This window comes from Ruditapes philippinarum, unplaced genomic scaffold, assembly GCF_026571515.1.
Source record: "Ruditapes philippinarum isolate M1 unplaced genomic scaffold, ASM2657151v2 ctg4959_1_1_1_1, whole genome shotgun sequence".
In the NCBI taxonomy this organism is placed as follows: Eukaryota; Metazoa; Mollusca; class Bivalvia; order Venerida; family Veneridae; genus Ruditapes; species Ruditapes philippinarum.
The window spans coordinates 1-11,841 of NW_026866358.1; the positions used below are offsets into that span (position 1 = coordinate 1).

The 11,841-nt window shown below is 31.2% G+C and overlaps 1 protein-coding gene across 1 annotated transcript; it reads right to left on the reverse strand.

Moving 5' to 3' along the window:
* Nucleotides 1-2,664: 2,664 nt before the first annotated feature.
* LOC132732275 (uncharacterized) lies at nucleotides 2,665-10,980 on the reverse strand. The gene is made up of 2 exons (XM_060718664.1): nucleotides 10,785-10,980; nucleotides 2,665-10,103 (listed from the first exon to the last, which is right to left on the reverse strand). The coding sequence occupies exon 2, from the start codon at nucleotides 10,089-10,091 to the stop codon at nucleotides 9,363-9,365; it is 729 nt and encodes a 242-aa protein (XP_060574647.1). The 5' UTR covers nucleotides 10,092-10,103; nucleotides 10,785-10,980; the 3' UTR covers nucleotides 2,665-9,362.
* Nucleotides 10,981-11,841: the final 861 nt, after the last annotated feature.

Sequence of the window (11,841 nt, forward strand, 5' to 3'; positions counted from 1 at the left end):
AGGGAAAAATTACTTAATATTACACATGGTGTTCATATTGAGTTACATCTTGGACAGACACTGGCAATCTGTACATATTACACATTGGATGTTCGTATTGAGGCAATTTACACATGGTGTTCGTATTGAGTACATCTTGGACAGACATTGCCAATCTGTACATATTGCACATGATGTTCGTATGAGCATATTACACATGGTGTTCGCGTATTTGAGTACATCTTGGACGGACACTGGCAATCAGTACATATTACACATGATGTTCGTATTGAGATATTACAATTGGGTGTTCGTACACATGGTGTTCATATTGAGTACATCTTGGACAGACATTGGCAATCTGTACATTTACACATGATGTTTTTTTTTTCGTTATTGAGCAATATTTACAATGGTGTTCGTATTGAGTACATCTTGGACAGACACTGCGCAATCTGTACATATACACATGATGTTCGTATTGAGCATATTACACATTGTGTTCGTTATTGAGTACATCGTTGGACAAAACACTGGCAATCTGTACTATTTACACAGGGATGTTCGTATTGAGCATATTACACATGCTGTTCGTATTGAGTACATCTTGAACATACATTGGCAATCAGTACATATTACACATGATGTTCGTATTGAGTACATCTTGGACAGACATTGGTAATCATTACATATTACACATGATGTTCGTATTGAGCATATTACACATGGTGTTCGTATTGAGTACATCTTGGACAGACATTGGCAATCTGTAGGTATTACACATGATGTTCGTATTGAGCATATTACACATGGTGTTCGTATTGAGTACATCTTGAACATACATTGGCAATCAGTACATATTACACATGATGTTCGTATTGAGTACATCTTGGACAGACATTGGTAATCATTACATATTACACATGGTGTTCGTATTGAGCATATTACACATGGTGTTCGTATTGAGTACATCTTGGACAGACACTGGCAATCAGTACATATTACACATGGTGTTCGTATTGAGCATATTACACACGGTGTTCGTATTGAGTACATCTTGGACAGACACTGGCAATCAGTACATATTACACATGGTGTTCGTATTGAGCATATTACACATGGTGTTCGTATTGAGTACATCTTGGACAGACACTTGTAATCATTACATATTACACATGGTGTTCGTATTGAGTACATCTTGGACAGACATTGGTAATCATTACATATTACACATGATGTTCGTATTGAGCATATTACACATGGTGTTCGTATTGAGTACATCTTGGACAGACACTGGCAATCAGTACATATTACACATGGTGTTCGTATTGAGCATATTACACACGGTGTTCGTATTGAGTACATCTTGGACAGACACTGGCAATCTGTACATATTACACATGATGTTCGTATTGAGCATATTACACATGGTGTTCGTATTGAGTACATCTTGGACAGACATTGGCAATCTGTACATATTACACATGATGTTCGTATTGAGCATATTACACATGGTGTTCGTATTGAGTACATCTTGGACAGACACTGGCAATCTGTACGTATTACACATGATGTTCGTATTGAGCATATTACACATGGTGTTCGTATTGAGTACATCTTGGACAGACACTGGCAATCGGTACATATTACACATTATGTTCGTTTTGAGTACATCTTGGATCAGTTTGTATCGAATACATCTTGGACAAACACTGGCAATCAGTTCATATCGAGTACATCTTGGACAGACACTGGCAATCGGTACATATTACACATTATGTTCGTTTTGAGTACATCTTGGATCAGTTTGTATCGAATACATCTTGGACAAACACTGGCAATCAGTTCATATCGAGTACATCTTGGACAGACACTGGCAATCGGTACATATTACACAGGGTGTTCATACATCTTAGACAAACACTAGCAATCGGTACATATTACACATGATGTTCGTATTGAGCATATTACACATGGTGTTCGTATTGAGTACATCTTGGACAGACACTGGCAATCAGTACATATTACACATGATGTTCGTATTGAGCATATTACACATGGTGTTCGTATTGAGTACATCTTGGACAGACACTGGCAATCGGTACATATTACACATTATGTTCGTTTTGAGTACCTCTTGGATCAGTTCGTTATTGAGAACATCTTGGACAAACACTGGCAATCAGTTCGTATTGAGAACATCTTGGACAAACACTGGCAATCAGTACATTTTACACAGGGTGTTCATACATCTTAGACAGACACTAGCAATCGGTATATCTAACAGAGATTCGTATTAAATCTGGCATTGAGTATACCTTGGACAACATTCACATTGAGTACATCACGATCACACAATCGCAATGTGTACATCTTGTATAGACACCTGCATTGTTCTTATCTCAAACAGATACACAAATTGAGAACATCTGGTATAGACACTCAAAATGAGTACATTACATTTTGGACAGACACCTACATAGTGAACTGATACTCAAATCGAGTGCTCCTTGTACAAACACTAAAATTTAGAACATCTTGACCGAACACTAGCATTTTGTACATCTTGCACCAACACTAGCATTGTGTATTTCTTGGTCAAACACTAGCATTGTGTACCGATATTACTAATACACACACAGTACAATGATTCACCTGAATAAAATTAATCAAAACAAACCAGTATTACATATTTATACATATTTATTATTGATAATAAATAGTGATAATGAGAACATAGTACAAATGTATTAACAACAACATAGACTCAATTCTAAAATACTACAATACTGTACAAATAATTCAAAACTCGCTAACATTATTTAGAATCTGGTAAAATATAAGATATTTTTCATTGTCTCAACAAGTTTGCATAAAATTTGATTTATAGTATAAAATTTATGAAATAAGATTGAATACAATGCATTACCTTTCAACAATGAATACTTATACTTTATCTTTTAATGAAACCATATAAAAATAGAGATCCTCTAGAGAACTGAACAATGATTTTAAATGTTGTAATGACACATGCAAATAATACCTATACCTAACTATCTTAAAAATAATTTCAATCAAAGGGGGATTTATGACTGGAGAAAATTGTATTATTTTTTGCAAATCAAAAATAAAATGAGACTGTCTGTTTTACTTCATTCAATAAAAAGTAAAATTTAAGTAGAACATGTTCGTTTTCTGGGTAAAAAAAAAGATTTTATAATTACCATAGAGACTACAAATTACATAAATAATTATGAAGCTTTTTGTTTTCTTATACAAGATAAATAAGTTACATTCAATATTGCTCAAAAAGCAAATAATTTAATCATATTATTGAACTTAAGTTGATAAACTATATTTGAACAGTCATCAGTTTACAAATATCAAAAATTTAAGAAATTTGGCAAAAAAAATCAACCCTTTCTCTGATTATAAATATCTATTTTTTTTCAATTTCATAATTTCCAGGTCATCAAAGTAGGAGAATTGTACAACAACTGTAAAATCACTACTTGATTAAATTGAAACTGCAATAGTCACATTTTGAAATTTAACTTGGCCATGAACAAATTAATAACTTATTTTACCTCACAAATAATCACCTAAGGTAAACAGCTAAAATATTGCTTATCATCAACTTAAAGTCAAATACAATGTTATTTTTGGTCACATTTGTCATAATTGTGCGCATCTTTCTAATGTGTCAATTCATATATATCTTTTATTCCCTTTAAATGTAATCTCAACTCCTTACAATTGCTTATATATTCAACAGCAGCATTTTTATTCAAAATCTTATTCCTTTATGCAAATATTTATTGGACCTAAAAACAGGAACAAAAACAAAACGTAAAATAATAAATAAATTACGCATCTGTTAAAAAATATGTACACAAAATAACATTGCAGCTATTTACAAACAAATGAAGTATAAAAACAATATTGCTCAAAATCATGTAAAAATGGGTTACTGAAAATGTGTCCCTCTCCAAAAAAGCAGTGTGTTGGGTATAATAAGTAGCTTACTTCATTGAAAAAAGTAACTTTTTTTCTTAACAAGAACTGGTGGGTATTTTTATGCACAGCAGTGCATTTAATTGGGCATATACAGTAAACACAACTCGGTTTTCATTATTAAAATTTGAGAAATGCTAATGAAATCAAGCCTTAAAGTTCAAGTAGCAAAATTGAAAATACATGCATGTAGATATAGTCCAAATGAAAATTGGGGATAACTGTGATTTTGATCATATACACAAGGATGGGGACTAACTTCAGCAGGGGGTGGGAGGCATGGTTAAGTTTTTGGCTTTAATCATCACATAAAATTATCAACTATTGACTATAAAGTGTAAATCATATAAAATTAGTATCTCCAAACTTTTGAAACAAGCATCCTAGAAAAAACAAACTCATACAATGATTCTAATATAAAGTTAAAATCAGCTTCAACCTTAACATTCCAGCAGTGATTTTTCAACGAAATGGGGTTGCGGTTTTATATAAATACACTAAGGGTGCAGGATGAAAATGACTCAACTGTAGAGTTGCTTATTATTATCATTATCAATGAATTTCTTTTAACATAAATCGTCCAAATTGATAAATGGCCTTGCTCTGCTTTACATATTTAACTGTTCACAATTAATCTAATGTTAGCAATAAAATGTTTAAGTTGAACAGCCACCGATACGAAGTCCAGTCAGACTGAACAGATATTATCCTGGCGGCTCTAGTTCTATACTGCTAATATAGGCACAGTATTAAGGTCTCGGATCTTTTGGAACTTTTTTTTATGTCATCATTAGTTAAATTCATCAAATGGCTTTACCTGGAGTAATTTATTCATACCTTGTATTCCTGATTTCTAATCATCAAACAATTAAAACATTAAAATCAAATTCCTAAGGTGCTTAAAGGTTGCATTTTCTGTTTGGTGTGCAAAGGTTGTTGACCTTTCTCTATAGTGACAACTATTTTGCATAAAAAACATCAATTAATTCTAAACATTGATTACATATGGTTACCGTCAAAAATTAATCAAAAATTGTAAATGAATTTTATCTAAAATATTTAGCAAATTTAGCATGGTCTAGGGCATATTCAGTAGAGTAGACCAATCAAAAAATTTATCATTTCTGTAACAAAGTACATGTTTTATGGTTTTAGCAGTAAATTAACCTATTAAATTTATGAAACTAAACTTGCCTTGCCTATAATTGAGGACTTTTCCACAATCGACTATTAAAATCATTAAAAAAATTTCAACATATAAAAATAGAAAACTTGAGTTGTCAACAAGAAAGGAAATGTGAATAAGCCTTGATCTAAAATGGTGGTCAAAGCAATTTATTAGTGCAGCTTATTTTGACAGCAGATTCAAGGTTATTTATATCAATATCTATCAACACTTATAAATAACAGTGTGAGTCTTCACAACTCTGACCAGAATATCACACACAATGCTCGTTTGTTTAATTTACTGAGATTTAAAAGCAAAGTATATCACCTTTCAAAGCATGGCATCAATCTAAATATTCAATTTTAACACAAAAATACCAAGCCTACTTCAAATCATCATCAAATATTTATGTTTTTCAAATTAAAACTAGTGACTAACAAAATGGTTAAATCATTAATGAATTATAGTTTTACTGTCCATTTTTACTTATATAACTAATTTGATTATTTTTTTGGTAACAAAAATATATATTTACAAGGTGGAAACAATGAGACACAATCAGTTCTATAAATAAATAACATATAGTATGGGTTCAATAAATAGTACAAATGATTATTTACAAGTTGCGTAAAATATTCCAATCCTTCAATCGGAACAAAAAACCCTTTCCAGCCTCTAACCGTGTGACAACACCAAGTCTTGAGCACCAAAACATAATGTACTTTATTCTAAATTAAAGTAATAACATATTTGATTCACAGTACAAAAAAAATTAAGACTATGGTAATTTGGAATATTCACGATTTCCTAATGATTTGATTATGCATGATAACAAGAATGATGCTAGTTACACTTTGGCAAAGAGATGCTTTCATAAGAGATGTTTTCATAAACATACCCTAAATCTCCTTACACTGTCTTCAAGTCTTCATATTTTAACTTAAATTCAAGCAGTGATTTTTCTCAATTGGGAACAGACCTTTTTTGGGAAAAATTTCCACTAAAATTGCTAATTAGGGAAGTGAAAAACTAGGTTTATGTTCAGATTTTTGGGAAAACTGCATGATTTTAAAGAAAATTTCGATCGGGAAGAGGCCTTTAAATTTTTATCGGTCTGTTATATAAGCAGAAAAATCACTGTCATTTTAGAATGAACTCATCATTTCCCTTTCCGTAAACCTCTAGAGCCACATGTATTTGGCCTGTAAGACAGAATTTTCATGCTCGTGTTCTCAAGCTTTTCATACATCCTGCCTTACAAACAAACACATTCTAAACAAATATTTCAGTCATTGCTTTACCATTCTTAAAATAAACATACACTAAATGAAGCATCTCTTAATGACAATACTATGACTATGAATGATTTTGACAATAATTTGAACAATGATTTCGTACAAATAAATACTCTGTCTCAAATTGTACAAAAATATAAAAATGTCAACTGCAACAAATAAACTAGCAATAATTACAACTGTATCGCAGGTTGCAGTGGCGGCACTCAACAAAATAAGATATATAAATTTGTTAATGTACCCATAACACAGTGACCGAATAGACAAAAACATTCTATATCGGACAAACAGTCATTTTTTTGGTCTCTGACTTTCGTATGTTACTTTAACGCTTCAAAATCCCCATAAATCTCTATATAGACTATAGAGCTACTTTTAAAGGTGTACATGCTTCATAATATGATCTATATTTCACAAGTCTTTTGTGCATAAGCACCACACATGATGGTATGTATGTTCCCAAACAGTGTACAAAAACAGTTAAGTGAATACTTTGGCAAGAAAAATAAATTAACTTTCAAGGCATTAGAAAGTCAAAAGTTTCGGACAATTCAACACTCGATGTCTGGCCCTTGTACAGTTACACTTATGTAAAAAGATAATATATAAGGAACTATGGTAGCACAGTATTGTGATCATGTTTAGCACAAATATTGCTGAATATGTAAGTACTCATTTTACATTAAATTGATTAATGTACATATTAAACTTGTTTACCACAATATATTGTATCTCCAACTTTTCATTTCTTTCTACACACATTTCATATATGTCTTAACTACGGCATTGTATACATGTTTTTCTTCACTAGAAATATACATCATTATAAATGTTCATTTCCTCCACTATAAATATATATACACACAAATGTATTCTGAAAAAAAAAACCTCTTTGTTTTTCAAGAAGATATTCACTATCTTATTGTAGCTCTCGACAACTACCACCTCCACAACTTTTCAGAATACATATAATGTAAATACATTTCTATATCATTTGATTCTATAACACTAAAACCATCTGATATCACAGTTTCTGTTGCAATACTTCATGTATTGTACCCATTTTTTCAATTTCATACAAAATAAATAGTAAATTATGGAAGCTAACAGCTTCAATATATACTGTATACACCCTGCTAGTATTTACTTTGGACCTATATTTCTTGTACATGTCAGATTATGTCCAAAAATGCCTTAATATATCTAAGTTCTAACTTTAGTGAATTATCCATCATAATCAATCTTTCTATTAGTATTAAGCCATTTAAGGTGTGCAATTATTAATGCAACAGAATGTTCTTTTATTAGCCATATAACTCAGGCCGCAAAACAAAATTATTTTCCCTGTTCAATTTTTTTATTGCTGTAACTTCAGCTTTGATAAACTTTGTGCTTTTGACTTGATATACACTTTAATAACTTGTAAGCCACCAGGGTATGTATAAATATATAAATCATCTCTGCAGTACACAAGCTATATATATGTATCTTACAACTTACTAAAATCTTAATAAATAAATACACAACAGGTAACAACTTTTGTTTCCAGAACAAGATTTAAAACAAATGATAAACATAATATATCATTGCACTGTGTCATATGACCCATTCAATATCTACTATATATCATACTTTTTGGCAAAAAGCATAAAAATATATAAAATTTGATTGCATCATTTCTTAAATCACAACACAAAATATCTAGAATATTCTCACTACACCTTATAATCTATAATAAGGCCATTCTCTGCTTTCAAATGAGACAGTGAACAAGAAATTGACAAAATTAAATTCCACACTGGCAATGTATATTAAATTTTTTACTGATCATGCTAACAAATGTATCATTTTTTGTTAGGTATAAAACTTCATTAAAAACGATAATTTTGGCCAAGAGCAACACAGTAATAACAGCACAAAATTGGCCCAATTATTTCCTAAAGCATGATTGAACATTTAAATTTTGACTTGACAATACAAATTTCAAGCTAGATCTACCCTTCATCTATTACAAATGTTTTAGAACCAGTTTTAAATAATAATAAATCAAAATAACTCGATTTGTCATGCTATTACATGACAAGATATTCATGTATCAAAGTTGACCTTGATCCTTTTATTGATTATGTTAATTGTATGGTTAATCTTACTTTATAAAAAATAATGTATGTTTCTGCAAAAATGAAGTCAGCATTTTTTTATTCTGTACGTTTACCATGCTTATATGATCACAGCAATGAAAACAGTATCAGGATAATTTGATCATGATTTTTTTTTGTAAAGCTTCCTGGGGAAAGGAAGTATTATCTTACTAGTAATTACTGTCTAGCTGACATCTTGCAATAGTTGGGTATTTTTTTTAAACTTATATCTTGAAATTTGCTTTTAAACAATTAAAACCAGTGGAACAAAATCATGTGCCATACTACAATCACAGATTTCACATTCTCAACATACAAGGCACCAATACTCTTTCTGCACACTATGTTAAAATTGCACAAACCAGACTAGGCACGACTCTTTGTGTTGAAGGTCACTTGAACCATCAAAATACATAGCCTTAATGATAAATAAATACAGTAAGTTCTAATAAATCTAAAGACGTTAAGTCTTACTGTGCCTTTTCTTCAAACATATGTCTGCATGTTTATTTTCAGTATCAAAAAAAAAATAAAAACACTTTTTTAAAATAACATTTGAACGATGTTCAACATCAGTCCTTTTTAGTCCTCTGAAATAAAATAGTTAATAAACATATTTACTTTAATATGCCAAATACTAAGTATTGCTTTTCTTCACTATTAAATAACAGAACGTTTTCAAATATGTCTTAAATAATATTGTGTTAAACTTTACTTTGATGATTTTCATCCATGTTCAACACAACAATACTTAGTGTCTTCTTGTCAGGATCCAACAAGAATTTGCATAATGTTCTCTAGATCATCAAATGCAGTTTCGACTTTACAGAAAGGTGTTAAACTTGCATTTGATAAAGTTGTGAATGATTCACCAATGAAATTTGAGCTAGCGTTTGGGAAGGAATGAAGCACTTCTTCTGCACTTAATTGTGTCAAATTGGCACCATTAGAAACTGCAGGAAACATGTCATAATCACACATTGGAAAATCAAAGTCACTAAAGACTTCTTCCATTCGGAATGATGGAGGCTGATAAATATTTGTAGGAGATGCTTCTCCCATATTTGCTACGGTTAGTTTTTCACAAGGTAATTCTTCTTTTGTGTCTATGATCATGGCACGACTGCCAACAAATGTGTCTATTGATGGAAGTGGACCAGATTGTTCTGAAACAATTTCCACTTTTGACGAGTTTTGCTCTGGTAAAAAGTCTATGACTGTTGAGTTTGGATCAACTTCAGGAATGGTAAATGCTGATGTGTTTGTTGGTGATTGCACTCCCTCTTTAAGTAGTTCTGATTCGATATGTTTGAGAGTATTCAAGATAAGTACAGATCTTAGAAGTGGGGGTTCAACTTTTTTCATTGTCTTTAGATGTAACTTTCCAACAGATATATCCAGAATGGACTGTCTTTGATTTCTCGGACACTTGTCATTTTCAAAATCTTCAAGTTTTCTTTTAATACCCTGACCCATCTTGTCTCTAGTAATCATTATATCCTTTTTCTGAAAATTAAATATTTCACAGTAAGTTTAAAGATTTTGTAATAAATTCATTGATTTAATAATAATATATTTTCCAGATAAAAATGTTTAAACTTCACAAACACTAGCTAACAAATCAATATTTGATCACATATGAAATCAGATTGTGAAACAAAAACTGGACTTCCCAAAAACTTCCTTGTAATATTTATAGCTCAGTTTTGGGAAATACTATTGGTTAACTAGAACGTTACTAACCAGTGAATCACCAGTACAAAAAAGTGACCTCACATAATGTTTTAACTTTAAAATAAACAAGCACCATGTCAAATTCATTATCAAATGATCTAAAATCTAACATATAACATACATACTCATACAACTTGTAAAAAATATCAATAAATTAATGGCATTAAACAATGAGAAACTCGGTCAAAAATACAGCCTCGTTTTGAATTTTTCGGACATGTACATTTGATTTGACACACATTTTTAAATAAAATCCCCGAAAATTATAAAAAGTTTCGAATGCTATGCAATTACAAAATAAAGACATGTATTAAATGAACGGTTACAGTTACAATTTGCAGCTAAATTACAGCACAACAAGAATCAGTTTATGCAGTAAACAATCAGGCATCTACATGATCTAGCATCATCTCCGGGCCGAGTGATGGGGGAAAACAAAAATAAACAACTCACCGCTTCATCAGATATTTATGCCCAGGTCCTCACTGGAGAAGCGTTTGTTTCAAAACTCATTCAGTTTACGATATTTCTGAACACTTTCTGATCATATCAATCTTTGTTATTCATGTGAAAACTCACATTTTCTTCCGAAATTTTCCCCTTTCTACCGAGTGCTTCATGACATAAACCGAAAACGAGGCTTAGACGTGACGACGTATACGGATCGTGATTGGTTAATTTTAAAGGTTTTTATTCAGGAAACGTGCACCATACAGTACACTTTTGCAATACGTTTTAAGCGGAAGTTTCCGACAGTTGCTAACGGAAACATACGATTTAATGTTTACTATTGTTACAATATCGGTGACATCGGCATGTATTTTAGGAAATTCATGGCGTGTATTCTATTTTAAAAATAACTAACTATTTTTTTTTTAAGCAAAATAATTAACAGACTAGATCCGCATATACTGTATACTGGTCTAACTCTAGTGATTTCTAAAATTTATATGCACTGTAATTTTTTGTAACCAAGGACGCTGGGAAACTTTTATTTTACAACTATTTGTTTATGTACACAGGGACCCGAAATTCTATCCAAAACAAAAAAATAACAATTAAAAAAAAATCCCATATAATTATATACTATAAAAACGTTATTTTTTGTTTTGGATAAAATTTAGTGTTCGAGATCCTGTGCTTTAATTAATGAATACTCAATCATCCAATCTAGCTTTTCTTCACCGCGTATGTCAAAGCAATATCTTATATTTAGGTTTACTTAAAAAGAGAGAAGAAAATAGGGAAAAAAAATAATTAATTAAGGTACTTTCGCCATTCAAGTTTCTGACCGGTCCAGCGCAACAATGAAGGCAAAGCAACCTCTGCTTTAATACTAATTAACAACGTTCCATATCACTACCTGTCATTATAAAGAACTGGACAATAGTGTCACTTACGGACACATATATATCTTTATTATAGATGTTGAAATATGAATTTTTTTTCAAAACGGCTTATATTAAGTTTTTTTGATATATATGATCAGTACATGTGCTGGGATTGACAA